This window comes from Mycteria americana, chromosome 6 (assembly GCF_035582795.1).
Source record: "Mycteria americana isolate JAX WOST 10 ecotype Jacksonville Zoo and Gardens chromosome 6, USCA_MyAme_1.0, whole genome shotgun sequence".
Lineage (NCBI taxonomy): Eukaryota > Metazoa > Chordata > Aves > Ciconiiformes > Ciconiidae > Mycteria > Mycteria americana.
Window position 1 is genome coordinate 30,765,708 of NC_134370.1, and position 23,467 is coordinate 30,789,174.

At 38.7% G+C, this 23,467-nt stretch overlaps 1 protein-coding gene across 7 annotated transcripts in view; it reads left to right on the plus strand.

The window, feature by feature from the left end:
• The window catches only part of NRG3 (neuregulin 3), a 424,661-nt gene that overhangs the window by 314,670 nt on the left and 86,524 nt on the right, over positions 1-23,467 (plus strand). For 4 of the 7 annotated variants that reach the window (XR_012776172.1, XM_075505214.1, XM_075505209.1 and 1 more), the window contains exon 4: positions 3,552-3,587. The exons of the other annotated variants lie outside the window; for them this stretch is intronic. Coding sequence is in view for 3 of the 4 variants with exons in the window: in XM_075505214.1 (XP_075361329.1) it covers positions 3,552-3,587 (36 nt within the window). In the remaining variant the exon portion in view is untranslated. The remainder of the gene's footprint in view (positions 1-3,551; positions 3,588-23,467) is intronic. 7 annotated transcript variants of the gene reach the window in all.

Consider the following 23,467-nt stretch of genomic DNA (forward strand, 5'->3'; position numbering starts at 1 on the left):
TCAGTGTATCTATCTTCCTGTAAGCCATAGATGCTAGAAATCAAGAAGGAAATTACATCCACCCCATGCAGACGAGTTTGAAGGCTGCCTTTCCAAACTACCATTCATCTGTGAAATCTGGGACTCGCATCTAGTTAAAGAATTTCTAGGTCTTTGTGTAGCGATTTTTGCACGTGTATTTTAAGGAAATTTACCATATGATGGCAGAAACAGTGAGCTATGGCTTGTTACACAACAGCCACAGCAGATGGCTGCGAATAGAGGTTACAGTCTTACATAAGGGACGGAGTTGTGAATCGCGCTCTCCCGCTGGCGAGCCCTCTCTGCCACGAGCGCGGGGTTCATCGCGGTGCCTGAATGAGAGGCGGTGCAGCACTTCTGCTAAACAAGCACCTTCTGAAGTGATGAGCCTCTGAAACATCAACTTCTCCTATCCGCTCCTCTTACAAACACGTTATGATTTCCTAAATCTGCTGTTGGCCATCCCGTGTCTGGAAAACCGTAAGTATAAATATAGCTTGAAGTATATGTTCTGTGACACTCTGGAAGCATCTAATTTAGCCTGTTGGTCTAAGTAACTAACTTTTGTGACTTGCATACTCTACATACTGATGATATGTTACTGTTGGTGTCAGTCTCCCACTGTCTTTCAGAAGGACTTTGCCTGGATGGACAAGGTGCAATCCATCATTTGACTTGTCAGATCACATTTGCAGGCCTTCTCAGAGGAAAATTCAGCAGTGCAGCAACCATAGTTCTTCATGCTCAGGGAGAAAGGTATAAGCAAAGATGGGTCATCGCGAGATGACATGTAGGAAGATTGCACAAAACATGACAGTGATTTAGCTGAAAAGCGTTTGTTTCATCAGGTTCTGTCTTTCTAAATTAGCTACTCAGTTGTCCAAATAGCATTTCACTTTAGCAATACCATTTCACTTTATCTCAGTGATTTAGTTAAATGCCTCAGGATTTGTTGAGATGGTGTGGTATAGGTTTCATAAAGATGTCATAGCCTATTGCAGGAGCTACTAAGAACACATGGAGAAGAGAGATGGATTTCTCTTATTGGCAACTAATCTTATACCTTTGAATGTATCTGTCTGTATTAAATCTAAGTCTGAACTGGGTGTTTTGCCTTCTCTTATGAGTGGTTCTGTGTTAAAATGATTTTAGCAAAAACTGCAGCAGTGCGTGTGCAGATAAATCACGAAGTTGTGGGAGGCCTGATACTCTGATCTGTCCTGTCCAAAGTAGAGTTATACGACTAAGTAATAAACAGCAGGAAGACAAATTCTGCACTGATTCGTACATGCACAAAGCTCAAAATCAGTCCAACACGCACTAACTATCCTGAGAGTAAAAATGTTAAGGGGCTCATACATGAGAGCTAAAGTTTTCTCTGAGAGGATTTATGCTGAATGTCCTGATCATCTTCCCAAAACTAATACTTTGTAAGAGTCTCGGTGCTCTTAACCGATCTTCACTCTTTGCATTAAGTCCATACTCCACTATAAGGATGCTTATTAAGGCAATTATTGTTGTTAGACTTTTCACTTCACATGGAGCTTATGCTAGTGTTGATTCAGCTCATTTGAACAATCTCCTCTTATGAAGGAAAACCTGGAGTAAGTGTATCATTCAATATTAATGTATTAAGTGCTCTGTGTTGTTGTGAAGTCCAAATGCTCTCGAGTTAATGTGTGTATATACGTATCTTCCTAGGATAATGGCAGTCTTACTGAAAACATTAGGGGTCAGCATTACTATGAGTTCTATTACCACATCAAGGTAATTATTTTCTTCTAAGAAGAACGATAGTGCTGAGACTCCTGAAGGCATTTTCAGGCTCATTTCTCAGGCCTTCCATAACAATCATATTTGGCAACAGAGAACAGCCATTTCTGGTTAAAATTTTACTAGGCAAACCCAGGAATTTATGAAACTATTATTCCCTGGATCAAAAAGATCAAATGGTAAAATCTTAGTCTCACTGAAACTGGTAAAGGTTTTATTAATTAATCCTTCGAGGTTACATTGTCCTATAGCGACTTTTATTCCATGTATGACTACTATTTTGCTAGAGATTTTTTTATTGACCATTGGGGGCTTGAAATTGCCAACTGTGAGGATATGTATTCATTTTCTTCAGTGTTAAATTTGATCATGGAAATGGTTTAAGTGACAAACCAGATCAGTGTTGACCCAGGAGCAAACCAAAGAACAGATTGTAACAGGCGGTTCTTGATGAGATTGTTTATACTGGGAGGACTTGATTGACGTCCACCCTTTTCAGAACACCCTGCTCCCAGGGCTCCTGGCTCTTTGCTCTTGCTGCAAGTACCAGCTTGCTTTAGAGAAAAAGTCCAATTGTTTGCTGCCATCATCAGTCGCAGGTTAAGAAGGGGCCTGGGAAACAGAAAGTTTCTCTTGTTACTTCTGTGCCCAGCCTGAGTAACAGGTTTGACAATCTAGCTCTGAATGGTTGTATGAAGAAACAATACTGAACCACTGAATGACTGAATATAATAGCCAACCTCTGCCTGTCATTGCCCATTTGATTTTTGCAAGTAGTTCTGCTCTTTGGTCTTGTTTCCATCTTCCCCAAACATTTTAGCATCTCCGCTGGGTTATCATCATCAAAAGGAAAAGATTTGAGTGTACTACATATTCTGCTGTTTAAGATACCAGTTCTCTCTTTCTTGGCCCACTTGCCTTAATTTCCTACTCTCTATTTTCTCCCCCCCCCCTTCTATTCTGACGTATCTACATTATTTCCTTCCCCATTTGAAAGGCTTTTCCCCTTGAGCGTCTGACTTACATTTCTGTTAGTGACTCTTCACTCTTTGCTAATCTCTGCTACCACTCAGTATTTGCCACATGCTTTTGCTGTGATTTCTTCCCACATTGCCACTGCCTGTGGCCTTCACTCCCTCTCTGAAACCAAGGTTTGACTCCTTGCTCTGCTTGACCAGTTTCCTACCTTCCAGATGAATGCCTAGATCACAAATTGCTATTCATCTGCTGTCTGGTCTGTCTCATTTAGGCTTCCCTTTCTTCCTTATATATAATTTTTACTTTTGCCACATAACAGAATAAAAAATATAATTTGCAGTTTAATTTAGTGTCCAAAATGTTTTTTACATGTTTACAGTGAACAGATGTCCACATTCCATTTTGTTTCTCAAGGACTTGGCTCAAATTATCTCTGAAGAATCAGAAAGAGGTTAATACCTGATGCTTATCAGGAGAAAATATCCACTGTGTGGGCTGTTTGTGAAAGGCAGTGTCTAAATTTAACCTGGTTTGTTGGGGTTTTTTTTAATAAAACTGACTTTTTCTAGAAAAAAAGGTTGCATTTTCAGCACTGAAGCTTTTTATGTGCCTTGACAGAACTTTTATTGGGGAACCTTTTTCAGGTTCAGAAGAAAGCAGTTCTGATCTGATACAGGAAAAGAGGCCCTGAATTAGCAGAGAACAGAATATTTGTCCATAACAGGTGAAACACAAGTTCAAGTCCTTATTCTGCTTGACCTGATTTTCCTCTCTTACAGCTGAATGCCTAGATCACACCACAGAAAAGAGAATGGGTCAATGCCTTGTCTTGTTTCTTTCCTGGAAGAGAAAGACTAAGCTTTTTCTGCTATTTCCTGGCTAGCTCTAGTGGTGAACTGGTACACTTGAAATCTCTGGTATAGTAAAACATGTATTTTTACAGTACTGCCCTACCTTAGAGAAAGCACAAGACAAAATTGTGCCTTAATGCTCATCTATATTGTAGAAGGTGCTGGAGTTTACAAAATGTATGATGTGGACTTAGGTCTTGATCCTGCAAAAAGCTATACTGACGCATATTGTTTCTCAGGAGAACTACTCACATAAAAGATACTAAGCACATTTGAAGCATCCAACTGAATTATTTGCATTAATCTGTGGTTTACCTCACAAATTTGCAGTTCTGATAGTGAGATGATCTGCCATATTTTAATTCTCTGGATTTGATGAGTCCTTCTGAAAAGACTTTTTCTATGAAGCTGAGCAGCTCTAACATAGGAGCCTGGGTCATGCTGGTGGAGGAACTCCCCCCGAGTGGCTTCGTCTGCAGCTGATGGACAATTCAGTACACTGATGGGGGGGAGAGGGTAATTTTGAAGGAGCTTGTTGATCTGTGGAGAGTAACAGTTGTAATTATAAATATGTGTATATATATATCTTAATATATAAAAACAGAAGGTAATTTTGTTACTGTAAAGACTTTAAGTATTCCAGTCTGGTTTAGTTGTCTTTGAAAGTTTCAGTCTCATATTAATGCCATATTAATTTGTTGTCTTTATCAGTCTCCAAGTTTTAAGCAGCCCTTTTGGTTAGGTTTTGTTCAGCGTTCAGTAAATATTCAAAGGCTGAAATGCTTTAAAAGCCTTAAAATGCTATCTTTACACTTCTAGAGAAAAGATGACTTGTTTTAGAAGAAAGTTGTGAAACTTGATTAAGCCCTATGTATAGATGTCTGAACAACTCCAAGTAAAAAGCAACTTACCAATGCAGTACTACCCTTCTCAGAAAATTATTATTCATTTTCTAGGCATTGCAAACATGGTGACTAAAAAAAAAAGTCAGATAAACTGATTCAATCTTGTATGATAGTACTGAATGTCTTAATCCACTGGAGAATGGGAATATTTGGCTATTTATGTATTTAAGGCGAAGCCAGTCAATATAAATCCATAATTTCCTTTGGAAGCTAGAAGACTATTAGAATAATCTAGAATTTTGCATATTACAGATCAAAGATCACGTCTACTGTTATAAATTGTGCTGCAACATTTAAAAAGAGATGGCAGGGTAAATTAGTTTTTGGTTTAGGTTATGCCTATGTAACAAGTTACTGCCAGTTGTGGTGTAGCTTTACAGTGCAATTAGCTATTCTGCAGTTACTGCCTGCTTGTGTGATAAAAGCAAGTTAGTGCCCTGCAGTTGCATTGGGGCAAGTGTCCCACCATGACTTTATAACATGGCTACACGCAGTAATTTGTTTGGTTTGGCAAATAACAAAGTCCTTATAGCTTGTTGATGGAAGGAATTAACTGAAGCTACTCTGAGTCAGGTACCACGTGGAGCAAGGACGGCTGGCTGAATGGGCTCCATGAGATGACTCTCTGCCCCTGTGGCTCTTTACATGATAGTAGTAGGTTTTTAGACCAAGCTTTTACTTTCTGTGTGCCTGTCGCTGTTGCAATCTCTACATAATCTACCGGCTTTGGCAGATTAGTGCAGTCTTGTTTGTCTGAAGTATGATAGATTTAAGCTTATCAAGTAGGAGCATCCAAGAGAGTAGCAGTTACTTTAAAAGGAAGAATGTAAATTCTGGCATGCAAAGAGAGGCTGAGGCTTATTTTAAAAAAAAAAAAAATGTTCCTTAATGTGTATCAGACACGTAAGGTGATTCCTGTTTTCAGCGAACCGTCAAAAAAGGGTAAGACTATATAAAATAAAGTCTATCCTTGCCCATTTCCAATATACTTTACGGTCTGGATGTAGCAGTGCAAAACTGACTTTTGCATGTGGCCAAGCACATGTGCTAAAACTTCATGGTACAAACCATGTCAGCCCTCCTGAGATGTCCTGTTATATCCTGGTTGCTCAGTTTATTCTCTGTTAAAACTAAACTATGAAATTGCCATTTATTAAATAGGCAAGAAGGACAATGTGTCAAGCAGCAAGCTGGTAAATGCACAAAGGCAAGTATTTTCTGGAAGACCATAATTGTTTGACATGATACCTGTTTCCACTGAGGCAAAATAAGGGAAATTGATGGATCAAACCTAGTATCAATCTCATCAGTTTTTATTTTCTTATAGCTGTTGAGTTTGCAGTGATCAGTAATTCTAATTTGGATGCATGTTGAGTTGAGCATAGCAGGGCCTTCGTGCAGTAATAGGGTTATAACCTGCACATTTGATTTCAGAATTTATTCCTTAAAGACAAAAGAAAATGCCACATCAAAAAAAGCAAAACCATTAGCTGACTATCTGTCACAGTGTGTCATGCAAGCAGGAGAATTTTCAGAATTTGGATTCGGTTATGAATAAGCCAAGATTTGCTATCAAGTTTGGTTTTGTAGGAAACTGTTTTCCTGCTCTTTACTTGAAAAGTAGTATGGCATATTCACAGCATGGTATAGCTGCCACTTCTGTGACTAAGGGACAATGCTACCACATGGATTTGTAAGTAGAAAGATAACAAGTTGGGCCCAGTTGGGGCAGTGATAAGAACACTTTCTTAAGGTGTCAACAACTATAATAGTTGTTGCTAAATATAGAGATGCATCTGCTTGGGGAGATCGTGACCCATTTCAGTTGGTTCTTGTTTTATGAGCTCTCTATGCCTTTGAAGGTGCATTCAGAATAACCCATTTCTCCCTTCAGGAATTCTCCTTTCCTCAGCCCTGCATCAGTTAGGAACCTCATACCAGAAGATTTTGTGAAAGCAGCATAGACTCTACGTGGTTCTTCATACCACCCCGCAGATGTCTGAATTAAGATAACCTTAAGTTCCCTGTGTAGTTAATGGGGGAGAGGTACTCTCCTGTTCCACCAGAGGCTAATTAGAATATGGCAAAGCAGGCAAAAGACAAACTTAGATGTTATAAGGTGGCATGTAGAGGATATTAGCTCTTCTGACTATTTAAGAAGCTTCAATATGACAATCTGAGGAAGACTCAAAGTCATACCTGCTCTGTGTCTGGCTGCTTCTTAACAGAGGGAAATTATTCAGTATCTGCTAGGGCAGATCTGTACTGAGAGCAGGGACATTGACCCTGCTGGCTCAGCAGAACATCTCAAATCCAGAGATGCCTAGCTGAACTCAATGAGTTGGCAGCATCGTGAACCTGACTGCCAGAATTCAGCACGTATAAAGATGAAAATATCTTTATTTTTTCTTTTTTTTTTTTTTCCCTGTTAACAGTTACCACAAGAGGAAACTAATAAAGAAAATGGATGAAAAAGAAAAATAAAAACCATATATATATATATAGATATAGATATGTATTTAGTCTTGGGGTAGCTTGAACTAGACCTTGCTTAGATTTGAATTTTGGATGCTTTAGGTATATCTCGACTGTGAATGGAATAGTGCAACATCACCAACCTGCTTCTTGGGTCGATACTGCTCAGTACTTGTGAAATTAAAGGCTTGTTCTAAAACTTGGCAGTGTGTTAATAGTTAACTGCTCTCATTCTTCTGTTGCACATAATATCCAGATCTTTCTACGCTACCCTGCACAGGACTGTCAAGATGGGACAATGTGGATGAGATTTAAAAAAAAAAAAAAAAAAAAATTCCAATGAGTGGTATTTTTAATGTTTGTTTTGTTTTGTGGGGGTTTTTTTGTGTAGTGTTCTGTGGAATCAGTTTTTGCAGAAGTGGAGAGACTTGCTGAAATGAATTCCAAATGAGCCTTTGCTTGCCCAGAATAAGACCCGGAAAGTCTGCTGTATATTTTAACTTCCCAGCTGAGTTTGTCCTGAAAATGAGAATTACTTAAGCTTAAAGTGAGATTGAGAATTACTAAAATGAGAATGAGATTTCCTTAAGCCTTAAAACGAGAATGACTCAAGTTTAAAGTGGTCAACAGGTATAAAAAGACGGTTAATCTTCCTTCCAGTCTAGACCCTGGATCAAGTGGTTTGGAACAACTGGGCTCTAAAGTTTTTTCCCATCTTGAGCTTTCACATATAAATGTTCCTCCTAACATCTGATATGTATATGCTGACATAAAACAAATTTTTTAATAGTTACAGCTCATGCTTACAACGTGCATTACTTTTGACAATGCTGTCTTTCATCAGCTGTCAAGTTGCAAGTAGTTTGGTGAGCAGGATGGCAGATGGTCTGTGTCTGAGCGGAAGAAAGAGCAGCAAAGGAAATAATATTGCCAAGAGTGATAGTAAAGTTTAAAAAGCAGTAAACATAGCTGTGTGCTAGGCATTAGCTAAGAGATTCTTCAAGAGGAGGGAGTTTGGAAAAATACGAGATCAGAGAAGGAATTCATGATTACTGCCTAAGCACATCCCTTTTTATTCTGTATGCAAAATCCCTTACCAGCAGATTATAATATAAGTGGTAGGAGTAGATAAATATTTAAGTAGTAGGTGGCTGGCTCAAAAAAGACAAAACCAAATCGGGGGGGGGGGCAACAGACAAGAAAAATACTACATTTTAAGATTAGTTTTGTGGGGGTTTAATTGTGTAAGACAACAGAGCAGTAGGGGTAGAAGGCCAGGAGGAGCAGATGAAAAGTCGTTCTCAAGGTGATGGATGTGAACAAACTTAGACTTCAGGTCTGCAGAGCCCTGACTGCTAACGCTGCCTTGGGCTCATGGTCAGGATCTGGCTCTGGGGTCAAGCAGATTGCTGAAGAGGGACTTTGAGATGTTCTGAAAGATTTCTGAATGTCCTAAATTGCTGGCCATAAAAAGCTAGAAGAGAAAGGAAAATTAGAATAGACACAGCTGCTTTGATCAATGCAGCAGGAAGGTTATTCCCTAGGTTTTGACCATAGGGTGCCCCGATTTATATCTGCTTGTCCCTAGTGCATGTTCAACTCAAAATGCCGTTTCCCCGCAGAGTTGTTAATGAGAACTGTGTTCAGGCAACTTTGACTTTTGGTACAAGTTTACAATCAAGAATTCAATTCAGAGCTCTTCTCTATACTGTTATTTTCATTTAAGTGGTTTTGATTGATAAAGACTGGAAAAGAACTGCATAAAGTTGTGAAGTTTGGATTGGGACTGCTATGGTTCTTTATTTTGGTCTCTTTTGTCCATGAAAAAGGCATGCACAGAAATTTTTATTGTTTTCATTGGTACAGAATGTGGTATTTCCACCAGAAAAAATGCAAGAATTACATGTCAGAGTAAGTGAAGTGACTGAGAAAGCAGCAGTGTGTGCCCAGTACAACAGTTACTGTGTAGATGAAGTGTGGTGGTTTTGTGTGCAAAGTGGGATGTGCTGAGATCCTGACATTGTCACATACTTTTTCTTCTTGTTACACAAACTGATTGATATGGCTGCTATTTTTTTTATTGATAGCAATGCAGAAGAATGACTATTCTTTTCTGCTTTAGCACATTTGTTGGCTTAGAAAACAAATTTCTATAGTGTGCTTTGGTCAAAGAGGAAAGTGCTACATCATCTATGTCAGTACTGTGAAATGCATGATGTATTTTTCTGAAGAAGCCTGGCTGACTGGAGAATGTTATTTTGTTTTACATTTATCTGTAAACTTGGCTCAGTTGTCCAGCAGTTTGATTGACTGATGCAGCTTCTGTTTGGTATGCATCCAAATGCACTTTCGTTTATTGTGCACTCCCGTTATTATCCATAAATCTCTCTAGCCTTAGGTACTAGCAGCTGTACCACTATTTGAATGTAAAACAATGCATCTGCTGTGTAAGAATGCAAAATCTCTTATACAAAAGGAAAAAGTAAAGGCAGAAAGTGCAAAATTACTAGCAGAATTTCAGCACCTGTGGACATTTAATAATATTTAGGGTCCTATATGTTTTCTCAGATTTTGAAATTATACTTAGGCTCTGTGAAAGTTAACTCCTAAATGCCTTTGAAACACCTGGGAGTAAATGAATGGTTGATGAAAATTTTTGTATGTAATTTTAGGACTTGGGAGGTTTTTTCTTTCTTTTGTGTCCCAAATGGTATTTGTATTGCATGCCTTGGTTTGGTTAGCTTGATAGTGAATGGGATATTTGAGAACAGATGTTGGACTGGATAACTGGTATTGGATAGGAGGGTAACTATTAGGTGAGATGGCAACTATTTGTATCCGAGTCCCTTTCCAGCATCTGCTTGTCACAAGGAGAGGGAATGTTACGGAGAGACGTTACCAACATATGCAGGCTTGTGGAGAAGCAGCTGACCCCAAAAACTATACAGAATTTCCCTAGAATCTGTCCTTAAATTTCATGTGTGTGTTGTGACTGTTCCTGAGTGCAACTCTTGCAAATGCGACAGAGCCCAGAGCTCAACAACCCTTTCTAAAGGGTGCCACTAGGTATGTGGAGCGACAAGCTTGCAGTAGTCTTAGGGGAAGCTGTTACAGATACTAAATTGGTACCCAGATGTTTGGTGTACAAGCCTCTCTACTCAGAGATGTGGAAATTGTTATCAGCTATGTTAATTACTAACTGTTGTTATTAGTTTTCAAAAAAAGCAGCCTTTATCAACATTGAAGCTGGTTGAAATCCAGAGAGACTCTCGGCACTGACTCATCACATTAAAGAGGAGAAGAAACACAGGACCACCAGTGCAGAACAGGGAGGAGACAGAGAGGGAGAGGAACATCAGCTGAGAAACAAAAGGCTCGATGTGTACCTTTTGTTTGTTTGTTTGGGTGGGTGGTTTTTGTTTTACGAAGACAAGTAATATAATGTGACTTGTCTGATTATAATTCTTCCCAAGGAGATCTGCATTGTGAACAGACAGTTATAGGACTACCACTTGGCATGGTCGTAACTTACCTTCTTTGCAGTTATAAAATGCGATCAGTGAGTACTAAGGTTTAGTGGTAACGTAGGTCAGGCTGGTCGGGGATGGCGTTGCACTGGGCCTGCTGAAGCTCTACAGTGCGGCAAAATTTTAAAGATGTGTTCGTACTGCACTGGGCGCTTCTAACCCTTCTGTTTTCAGGGATAAGCACATTGAGTGTAGGCTTTTTCTGTTTTTAAACCTACCCTTTTAAATATAAATTTAATTTCGTGCACGGTACATAGACACTCATTACCTTATGCCCTTACTCTAAGCAAAAACCCTTTTCTCTCTTTTAGTTAATCCACCCATTTATTTTCACAAAGTTATTCTTGCTCTTTCATAACTTACTTTTGCAATACATGAGCCAACTAAAAACCATAGCATCTGCTTAAAAGTAGGATTTTAAATCTAATACATTGAATTTTCTTTACTTCTCTGCTCATTTCTTGAGTTGTTGGAAGTTGCGTCCTCACAAAGGATAGACGTGTTTTCTCTTCCATTTATATTTAACAAAAAAACCAAAAAAGCTGAGATAGTGACACTTAGAGCTGAAATTTTCAGAGGCACGCTCGGTAGAACCGTAAGACCTGGCAACAATTTTTATACATATATATATATATATATATATATATAAGCTCTTGACTCGGAGTTCTGCTGCCTTCACTGATGTCCTGCACAGGTGCAGGGGCTTGATCTAGAAATAAAAAGTGATATTTTTCCACCTCATAACATTGCTTTTGTATTACTCAAGTGGCACAAAGGGAATGGAAGCAGTGTGTTTCCCCTATGTAGAAATTCTGCCTTCATGAGAGTTCTTTGCTATCAAACCCATCGTGATATAAGGGAATAGGATAGGAGCAGCTTCTTTTTGGCCATCTTCAGAGAGCAGGCAATCTGTAAAAGAAACTTGTTATCCTGTGTATGGCAAAGCAACTCACTGGCTTTTCTAGCTTGTGCATACAAGGAAAATTAGGAGACTGAGAAATCAGCCTGATGAGTACAGTGGAGAAAATGAGGCCTGTCGGTATATAAATGTAATGGTCACTAATGCTGCGAAGCACTTGGATATAGAGTGTCCTGTAACTTAGATGCTTATTAGCTTCTTGCTAATTGCCATTGACGGTATATTTAAATTAGTATGACAGTTTTCTGACTACAGTATATGAGTTTTAATCTAGCCTTTTCTGATTTGACTGATAATTTTTTGTTGCAACAATGTTTTTTGAAGTTTTAATTTGCTCATGAGAAATTTATTCGTTATGGGGCTGCGCAGCTTTCCAAGATCATTTCTGCAGTGCACTGCATACTACACTTGTCCTGTGGTTGAATGAGGAAATACCCAAGCAAATTCTAAATTAATTAGGTCAGGCTGTGGAAGCAGTTTCGCTGCAGCAGCACAGAGCTCAGCAAAAGCCAATTAATCTGCCTGCTTGCATAAATGCTGCTCTGCCTGCCCCTCTCCCTAAAGAAGAAAAGCAATTTTGTCCGTCTTCAACCCAGTAACTCTCATGGGCCCCTTTTTCAACGTAATTTAAGTGTATTAATCACAGCCCAGTTTTCTTCCCTGTCTGTCCTTACTGCGTTATTGTAATCTGGTTTGAGTGGATGACAAATCTAACAACAAAAGCACAAAGTTCAAGGTCAAAAAGAATCTTTTGGGTCTTGAGAATATCTTCAGAAGTAAATAAAGAATAAATCTATAGTGTGATGAATCTGAAGAACTTACATCACCATAAAATCACTTCAGGAAAAGAACTGGGTTGCTGTCTTCTATAAACTTCTCTGTTAGTGCGTTAAACTTCCCTAATGAGCTTTTTTCATTATTGGCTAATTAAGCAAAGTGTTCTATTCTCTTATTGCCCTTATGCTCACAAAGCTCCTTTTAGTATCCGTGTTCAACATGCCCTTTAGAAAATAAATTTGCTTGTTTTTCTAGTCTTCCATGTAAGTCTCCATTCTGCATGATCTGATAAAATAGAGGCTTCGTGTCTGTTGCATATAATAATAACATTAGTGTTGACCCAAGGGCTTAGCCAGAACTGAAGATTCTGGGAAATTAGCAGTTAGGAAGACAAGCTGGTAATACCCAGATATATTTGATGCAGTTGTGCTTACAAAAGAACGAGCAAATTCTCGTCTGAACAGGACACACTGAACAAAAGGAAGTTGTTCACAGCTCCAGCACTAAATAAAGCTGCCAGAGAAGTGCCTTTCCCACCACGTTTTCCTAGGCCCATACTCTCTGGTTTTCTGCCTTTTCCACTCCTCCTTTGATACTGTTTTACTGCTTTTCTCTCACGTAACTTGCCAAAACTTCGCATACGCTGTGTGCTTTCCTCTGCTTTGGAGGACCAGAGGGCTTTGGTTCTAACTGATCTCACTCTCTCCTTAAGTGAAGAACAACCAGAATACTTTCCTAACCTGTAAGTCTGCCTTTTTCTTATGGACCATATATCTGAGGGTAAATAGAATATTTTATGTAGTCTAGCCTTTAAAAAAACCTATTAACGTCACCAAATCTTACAGTTGTGCTCAGATGGGTAAAATATCTCCCATTTCTAAATATGTGTGTCACTGCTGATAGATTTCCTTAATCCACTTTGCACAGCTATAGCAAATTACTATTTTTTTTTCCTAACACATACTTTATTCTTGCAAATGCTCTTGAAAAATCACCAAGAGCTCTGTGGAAGCTGCCATTGTAGTAATTGTAAACAGTTGTATAAAATTATGCTGTCATGCTGTCTGTTCCAATTAAACTCATAACATTTTTGTATGGGGTATACAAATCTATATAGTAAACTGGAGAGAATGGGTCCTTGACGGTTCTATTAAAAGGCAAATTATATTTCTTCATGGCATAACTTGAGAAAAAATATAAGCAGTCAGTCTCTTTTTCTAAGATGAAAATGCACTAAAATACATAATTTAACCGTAAACTGCAATCCAAAAATACTGCAAAGATTTTACCTTTCCATCACAATCACAAAAGCATCTTTTTCACTTACATTAAACGCTACCTGAAAGTGAAGGACCAGCATGTACAAATGGGATGAACTTAATCTGCTTGTACTAGCACGTTATGCGGCTCGCTGCTGAGTGCCTTCTGGTTTTCCTTTCTTAGCATTCAAAGAAAGAGTGGGACAGTGTCTGACAAGACAAGGCACAAGGTGTGGTGTCCGTTTTCGTGTTTAGCACATTTGCTGTTCCACTTTGATTATACAAAGGAGTGGTTTCGTGGCAGAGCAGAGCATCCTGACACTGAAACTTTTGCAGACACTTAAAATAGCACTGCCACATTTCTCTCACTAGCAAATGTAAAACAGTGGGAAGTCACATTCCAGTGTGGGGTTTTCATATGCAAATAAACAGTAGAAGGTGGAGGGGAGGGAGCAGTGAGGGAGAACAGAGCCTGAACAATCTGATCCTCGATCCCAAATTTCCTGTATGAATTCATTACAAAGCACTGGAACAATCTGGAATTAAAATTATTTCCATGTAGAACCATTGTATTGGCCATCAACTGATTTAAGCACAGTGCATGCTGGTGCCTCAAACGTGCATCACTCTGGTTTTGTAGTCTTTGAGAAGCAGTGTAAATATCCTGGCCAGACCACACGCACTTCAAAAGATTGAGTGGCCTGTGAAAAACGTCATCATCATCTCAGGTTAGGTCACGATAGACGAAGGCCTCGAATCAAATATATTAGTTGTGTCAGAGAAATTTGTTACAAAGAGGACAAAAATAAATGGATTGGAGTTTGAATTCTTTGAAACTGGTTTATCACGCACGTAATGGACACTGTGCTGCAAGGGGACCGTGCCATGGTGCTCGGGGATCCCCATCTTTCAGAACTGTTTGGGTAACACCTTCAGCCGGTGCTCCATCCCTCAGTGATGGTAGTTCTGTCATCTTTAAAGCCTAGAAATACCCATCAAAATGGATGAAATGTCCTTACTTGGTGGCACGTACTGCACACCAATTAATTTGATTATAAAAACCGTTTTTGAAAAAAGAGAAGAAAACTGTCATTGGTACCAGTGACTTGACAAAACATACATTTACTGGTAAAACACGTGGAAGGTCAAATCGAAATGTAAGCTATCCCTGGCTGCTGCAGGTGAAGCAAATGAACAGGTCTTATTTATGTCATTCAATATCTGACATACTCTCTGATACTCTTGAATGCTTAGAAGACGATAATTTTAAAAAGGTGTGGTTCATTCCTTATAATTTGCTGCAAATGATTCTTTGACCTAACATACTTTGCATTTAATGGCTATAGGCAGAGAAAGCAGAAATTAGCATAACCAGTGAAAGGAGGTGAATAGGATACATAGTTGTAACACTAACTTAGCTGAGATATATGCTAATTCATCTTATTCATCACAGTAGAGTTTGATTTGTATTATTATTGTTATGATTAATTTTCCCTTGTTATGGTGGAGATATCATTTAGTAATGTCCAGTTAGATGCGATGTACTTCTGGTGAATAGGTTTCGTAGAAACAAAATACGTCTGCTCTCCCCCACCCCAGTTCTGTGGTCATCCAAAGGGGAAAACTGGGAGGAATGGTCTCTAGTTTGCTCAGGAGGGAAACGTTTATCCTCAAAATTGCAATTTTAAGAAAATGTTTATAAAGAGTATAAGTGTTTTGTTTTGGTTTACTTGGTTATTTTGCCCTGGAGAGTGTTTAATTTTGTTAAAGTCAGCCTAATGGACTGTAAGAAAATGAAAATGTGCAATTGCAGAACAGCTAATGAGACTCCATCACAGTGACACTGATTTCAACCCAGGCAGACTAGGGCTGTGTGCCTTTTTTTTTTTTTTTTACGGCATTTGGCATACCTGTCTTCAGCCACTTACATTAGGGCTTAATATATGACTCTACCACGGATTGAGAATACTTTCCAGACATAAGGTTCATGTTGCAGGCCTCAACTTGTATTAATTCTTCAAGAACTATTTCTTCTCCAGATAGTGTGGCAGTTGGTAGGCAAGCATTTAACAACTCATATGTAATTACTCTGCATGTATTTAAACTTGCATAAATGGCATACTGAACAGGGAAGAGAAGTCAACAAGACATCAAAATTACTATTGTAAGTTGTCCAAACAACCTAAACAGCATTAGCAAAAACAATAAATAAAAGAAATAAAGAAAAAAGTATTTATATTATGATGGTCTTGTACAGCAGTGTTTAGCATCTACACAAAAGACAGAGGAAAGCACAGCGTATGACTGCATTTCTTGTATGACTATGTATATACATAACCTGTAATTATCACAACATGATTTTGTAAAAGTTGCTTTTAGAAATGCAATCTGAAGACCTCTGTCTTGAATTTTATATTCCATTCTAAAACCAGAAGATTTTTATTCTGAAAATTGTTCCTCAGTGCAAAACTTGGTTATGGAAAAAGAGTTAGATCTTCTTGAACTGTTTTGATTTATTTTATCTAGAAGTTGTCACACAAATATGATGGCAACGCATTTTCTCTATTAGAAATGTTCTCTCCATTTAATAATTCTAGATAAAATCCAGTTAGTGGGGCAGAAATTTCCTTCCTAGGCAAAAGAGATTTAAGGAAAATCTCCAGATTCATTATGACAGTTTTCTCACAGCTGGACCGGTAGTTGAGCGAGCAGCCATGCCAGGCAGCACAGTCCTTAATGTACCTGTTGGGATGAAATTGCACTTTCAGTGACAGATCTTGTATTCTCCTCTCCCTTGAAGAGTCTGACTCAAAGGTGCTAGTCAAAGCTTTTTACCTCTTTTATTCTTGCTCACTGGGGTTTTTTTTGTTTTGTTTCTGGTGATTCTGGCAGCACCAATTGGTACACAGCATTGTTTTTGCTCTTTTTACGTGCTATGTTTTATAGGAATGTAAGAAGTGATGGTAGGGACAGTGATCTGGTTTCTTAAAAGTATTTGAACACCATTGTTTGAGTGAATATATTGCTGATCCAGTACCATAATTGATAGATGTTCCAGTGTCTGTCTGGAAATTACAGCTATATAGAACGATGGCCTGGGAAATATGTCAGAGAGATATCGTTAGGTCTATAAATACGTCAAGTGGATAAATATAAAGGAAAGATAAGAATGATTGAAGCTGAAAGGTATGTTGGAGCAAGAATGAATGGGATTAAATTGGTGCAGTGTGAATATAGACTGAAAATCTAAAATCAAAAGAAAATTGATTGAAAAATCTAAAATCAAAAAACTAAAATCAAAAGAAAATCCTTACACATTAGGAAAATCAGGTTCTGCGCTTCGGAGCCTAAGAGATGGTTAAGACCTCAGCTGGTCAACATAATAGTATGAAGGTACAAGTGACTCAGGTTCACTGCCTTTTTCTTGCCATGGTTGCTGGACCTCCATAGACATTTTCCACATGAGAGTGTGCAGACTTCAGCTTTTGGTGCCCTGCTACCTTCCTACTAAGGCAACTGTTTGCCAAAAGTAGGAGTAGTCGTCTCAGCAAAAAGGATATCTCATAGCAGATCTAGGTGTCTCCAGGCTCACCTGATCCTACCTAGCATGAGCAATAATAGCAACATCATGGAAGAACCAGCTGCAAGACCACAAGGTGTTCCTAGACCGTGATAATTCATGTATGGCTGTTCTTCCATGCTGCAGTAACTACATGCAGGTATACCTCCTGCTGACTAGTTGAATGTGTGAATGTAAGGCTATGTGCAGGAGTCACTTGTCTCTCTTACAATGTAGATGTTACCCCAAAGAAATACAATTTTCTTTTATTTCTTTGAAGAAGAAAATTTTCTTTTATTTCTTTGAAGAAGTATGAGCCTAAGACGACTGATTTCCATTTTGAAAGTGATTTCAGCTTTGTTTTACAAAGGTAAAGGTATTGGGTTTTGTCTTTTACAAAGGTATTTTAGAGGCCTAAATATGTTTTTAACCATGTTTTAGCTTTTCTTTAATGTTTTATTTAAGGGAAGAGAATCACTAATCCTCAATGGCAGATACATTTGGCAAATGAACAATAGAGACAGCTGCTTTTTCAGCTTAAAATATTCTTGAAAGTTAGTTATATGTAGTGCACAGCTGCTGAAAAAAAGAGGGGACTACAGTTTGCAATAGACAAGTGTTTTCCTTTAAGGAAAACAATATTGCTGCTGATGATGATGTTCTCTGATATTAAGGCAAAATACCGAATTCTTCACAAACCTGTCTGAAAAAAACTGTTTTTATCTGCATACTTGATAGGGGTAATGGTATTATAGCAATAGCAGGAAGTACTTTTTCATTGATATCGGCTTATTTCCAGGATATTTACTGATCCTTTGTAAAGCTACTCTGAAATGCAAAGACCTGTTTCTGATGCTGCTGTCAGCTCAAGCAGCAATATGGTCCCTTCTGTAACACGGATTTCAGACCACATTTGATGTAATGGACTGGGGAAACAGCGGGATGAGATTGTTATTCTGGACAGCATTTTAAGGAAAAAGACCTCTTCTGGTGAATGCGATGAATGGAATAGCTGACTGGGAAGATCTGCAGCCAGAGTCCCAGAAAATACAGATATTATTTTGCTGGAGCCTTACAGCTCCTCTGAAGAGCAGTATTTCCCCTTCTTTAAATGCTCTGGAAAAGGGAGGATTAGGGTCAGCAGCATATTCCAGGCATCTCTTTTCTGTTGTTTACTGACACATACATGCTCCAAAGAAAAAGTACCTTGTTGAACAATCTAATTAATGAATTTGGGTTAGAGTGATGTGGGTGGGGTCTGCTCGCTGAACACAAGCCTTAGGCCGTCGTTTTCACTGCTGTCTGGCATCTTCATGCCATCGTATGGGGATTTGTCTTTCTCGTATGGGGATTTTTGTCTTTCTCACTGATTATAGCCCCTTTAAAAGTTCCTTCTCAATCCTGCCACCAACATGACAGTAAAATAGATGTGTGGCTAGAGGAAAAAGAGGAGATAGCTGGACTTCTCAGTTTTGAGACTGTATACAGGTAAAATAAAATAACAAAAACCCCCAAACCCCGATTTTGATGAGACTCAGCTTAACAGACTCAGCTTCCCAAAGTTTGCTGTGAAATCACAGTTTTCCTCTCAGGTCGGCAGCAATTCTACTTCAGTGGGGTTTGGGGCAGGCACTGGAAAATTGTGCTGCTCAACTTTGGCACCTTTTCGCTATCTTTGAGGTTAATTTTCCTACCTGATCTTATTCTGTACCTGAAATTCTGACCCTCAAGTAAAGTATATATTGGAAATCACGATAGAATTGTGTCTTTGTCTCTTTTTCCCTTCACTGTATTAAGCTTTATGAACATTTTACAGTGTGTCTGACACTTTTATAGCTATTTGCTCAGTAATATTGCTACTGCAAAGAAGGAATTTTCCACGTAGGCTCCCAGCCCAGTAACTACAGTCTTGTCATTTGAGAGGTCACCTGCCAATTTGTGCCTCCATTTTAGCAGGCTGCATTGGCAGATAAAATGCAAGTCCATTTGATAACCCAGAGCTTTTCCGACCTTGCTGTGGTCAATGTAACCGTATTCGTAAATGAATGAATTCATGATGCAGTTTCATTTAGCAAAAATAAAATAAAAATGTGCACAGGTAGCAGGATTGTTTACTTTCCTCCTGAAATGCTGATATATTATGTACTTCTCTTGTAATTTGAAAGCATTTTCTTCTTATTGGGTCATATAGACCTTTGGTTTTATGACCTGCTGAAAAGAGAAGACCTTTCGGTAAGGTATCCTGTATTTCTGCTAGAAATTGCTTGTAATGTTTTCTAGCGATTTTATTGGAATTTACATGTGAGATGCAACAGTTCTTACTTCGTGACCATATACACATGTATTTTTTCAGACTAGTACATTTCAAGGGGGGAAACCCCATTTCATCCAGGTAGCAGATTATCCAAAGCCTGTATTAGTTGAAGCTGTAGTAGCGTTCACTCATTTTCCTCTAGTACAGACCTCGGTTCAAAATTAATGTAGATCTCATGTAAAGGATGATTTCCATACCCCTGGCTCTAATTCAGCAATGATGAGAGGAAAAACAGGTGTTTTCTATATTTGCTTTATATTTACTTTTTAGAGATAGAAATGCTTTGGAGTGTACAGGAACAGTTGATAGGTTTTAATCCTGCCTAGGTATTTACCTACCCTTTGTAGTGTGTATATGACAGTGTTTACCCTCCACTTGAGTTGCAGTCGCGCTGGGTCGGTACTTGCAGAGCCATACCTGCCCAGCAGTGTGTTACCTGCCACGCTGGCTGCCCAGCTTTGCAGAACTTGTGAGCTGCTCGAGTATGAGAAGTACGGTGCAGCGGTGGAGCGAAGCGTGGAAAAGGCAAACTCCCCTTTCCACACTGATAATTCATGAATGTTGAATAGCCCACAGAGAAGTAAGGAATTTTGACTTGATCTCACAGCTTTGCTCTGAGCAAAGGCCTACTGATTTAAAACAAGCAAAACCAACCCTAAGCAGGGGATAACATTATTTTATTTATTTTGTTTTATTTCCATTTTCTAGACTGTCCTACAGAACTCATTTACTTACTGACATACTTGTTTGTATTGGAAAAGAATCCAGACATTCGTTTTGCCCTGTTTTTCTTTGTCAAAATAATTTACGCCCTAGTAGAAGGGTGTTACAAGGGAAACATTGAGTTCCTTAATATTGTTAACATCTAATTGAATGTAAGATAAAGTTGTATCTTAATCCTGGAACGAAAGAGTAATTCAAAAGACCGGTGATGGGGGAATGTTCTCCAAGATTTGTTGGGAACTATTAAATTCTTTGAGGCCCCTGAATGTTTGTATTGTGGAGAAGAAACAAGGAGAAAGAAAACAAGTGCACTTTCGATCACCTAAGCACAGGTGGCACTGAGGTGTCTCTCAGAGGGCAGGCCATAGTGGCTCTTCCAATCTTTCCTACTGGCTATCTGTTGCCTTTTTCTGTGAAATCTTTTAACAAGTGAGCTCCACATTCATCTAAACCTCTTTGCCTAGCTTTTAAATAATGGTTCGTGTTTATGAAGGTCACAGAACAAATTCTGTTCCTTTGTTTTTTTTTTTCATATGCTGCTGCGTGTGGGGTGCAGCAGTAATTTGTGAGTTGGCTTGAGGCCAGATGCCAACCGCCAGTGCTGCAGGTGTCAGCATATAGGTACCATTCTGGTTGGTTTGGTTTACATCTGATCCACGCACAAGCAATTCATTTGTTTGAACGGCTCTGACAGAGTGATTACATTCAATGAGTTTAATATTTCTGTATATGGGGCCCTTTGGCACTATTCTCACATTATATTCATAGCAATTAATTGCACTGTATCACCATACACAAATGGGGGCAAACAGCAGCTTTAATTTTGCCTGCTCTCGCTGTAGGTGATTCTGGGTTGTGTGCACATCATATGCTTTTGTTCCAATATGCAGTTTTTTATTGCTTTTGATAGCAGCTAATAATTCTTTTTATCATAGCTCTATGTCCGCTTCAAATCTCATGGATGAGTCATATTATCCATCCCAAACATTAACATTTTTAGACCGCCTTTGTTTTATCTATTTATAGTAGTTAATGTTGTTTTAAATTATTTATAGTAGTAAAGAATTTGAACACCTACAGTATTCAAACACAAGCAATTAAAAATTTTTTTCAGATTGCTACCTGCATATCAGAGTCATAAATTCATGTCGTGTATCCAAAATTGCACTAGATGCTAAGACTCTTTGAGGAAAATCTGATGGTCATTTTTTGCTATCTATTTTTGCTGCTACTTGTTTGTTTACATTATTAGCTAATGGCTTCTAAGCAGAATATATTTCCATAACCTTTCCATAAACAAGGCAGCTTAGGCATGGAGAAAAGCCGATTCCATTTGCATGTACTGTATCTGACTGCATGATATGGGGATTTATTTATTATGCTATCTGGGTTCATAAACACAAGTTTGTCTGATGTTGTCAAGGCAAGCGTACCAACACCCACAATCAAATAGAAATGGCACCATTTGAACTGTTACAGCTCGAGGTAAGAGACACATTTCCTTGGTGCCTTGATAATATACTTCAACTCCGTAGTTTTCACATCTCAACAAATAACTCATCTTATCTCATGATCTCACTTCAAAAATCCTGCGATTCAGACACAGTGCTCTGTTCACTGCAGGGCTGTTGTCCAAATCAGTGTGCTTCTCCACCGTACCTGGCTGAGTATTGATTAGCTTGAACAAATTATTCCCAGATGTCAAGAAAGGATTTTAACTTAGAGAAAAACAGAGCTCTTGTGCTCCCATCTGCTGTTTGTGGTTTGATACCATAAATAGGCTGACAATTACCAGTATATTTCCATTAACACTGTTCATACAGTGCACCAACCTCACAGGACAGGGTTTGGGGAAGGCATCTGGTAGTGACTTGAGAGAGCACTCAAACTGGAATACTGAAGTGTTCCCGTCCTTCAAGAAGCCTTTCCTTGAACCTGAAAACACTATATCGTAAAATAATCACCTTAATTGTCTGTGTACTCACTAGCTTTAAATAAAATGTAACTGCTCAAATGTTTTGGTGGAATTGCAAAGTTTTTTGATAGATATTTCCCAGGTAACAAAAAGAAACCAAAAATAAAACCCATTTGTTTCTCTAGCAAGCCATTTATACCTGAACCTTTGTCCCTCTAACGTTTAATACCGCATACTGCATAAATGCAGTGCAAGCGATGTGTATGTGCATGGTTTGCACACCATGACAGCCAACAAACATGCAGCAGCTTTTAAAAAAATCAAACACTATTAGTTGAGTTGTAAAATGAATAGAGAAGGAGTTAGCATTGAAGAAAAGGTGAGATGTGCCTAGATTCAGAGCTGTTCCCTAGCTATACATATTACCTTCTTGCAGACATGGGAGAATTGCACAGTAATTGGGAGTATTTTTGTGAACTGGCATTCGGTATTTCCTCCATTGAATCATAAGAGATGTCGGACAAATGCTGTTTTCTGATAAAGTTCACTGCAATAAGTTCTTTAAAGCTTTCGAGTATATGGCCCTGTGAAACGGAAAGAAATAAAAAGGAGGGATGCTTCTCTTCTTCCTCACTAAATAGGGGACACCTACATAGGTGAGAGCAATCTCATTTAAATAAAACCCTTTTGAGCACCATGTATGTGTGGATTGCTCACCTGCAGCTGGATCTGAGGTGTCAAGGGACTTCCATGCCTGGTTTCCTAGAGAAAGGACTCTCAGTAAGATTTGGAAGAACATTGGAGGTCTTGGTGTTAATAAACTTTTGATGGTTCAGGAAGGTGGGTTGAAAGACTCCTGACACACAGGAGTACCTATGGCACAGGAGACCCAAGAGCCCATGAGGCAGCAAATGCCACAAACATTGGGAAAATTTTGATTAAGGCTTATGTCCTTTTATCATCACCTGAGCCTGAAACACGGGACTACTGGAAATGAGGCTCAGTAATGCTGCTGCAGAAGGCAGCTACTTACACGAAGTGCGAGGCACGTGCACAGAGTAATCAGAGTAAGTTCAAATAATTCTCTTGCTACATTCTACATTGTTTAAAATGAAACAATATAAGAAGGTGTCTTCTGTGTACAGCAAGTATGGTTACAATTGTCAAAATAGGATGTCTAAAGAAATGTAGTTTCCCAAATCAAGGCAGATAAAAACCAGCATCTTTCTAAAAAGGTCTGAGAATCCCACATCTTTGAGTCTCCCAAGTCCTTCTGTGCAAAACTCAGACCAGTTATCTAGGCAGCTAAATATGGATAGAAATAAATATGGCAACTTTCTTGCATTAGAATAGAGATGTATAATTCACAGCCATTAAAACTTTCAGTCAATATGGTAAAAATATTGGTGTAAATACCTGTACTCTGCTGCTGCTGGTTTCTTTTGTGACTGCAGTAGAACTAAATTACTTG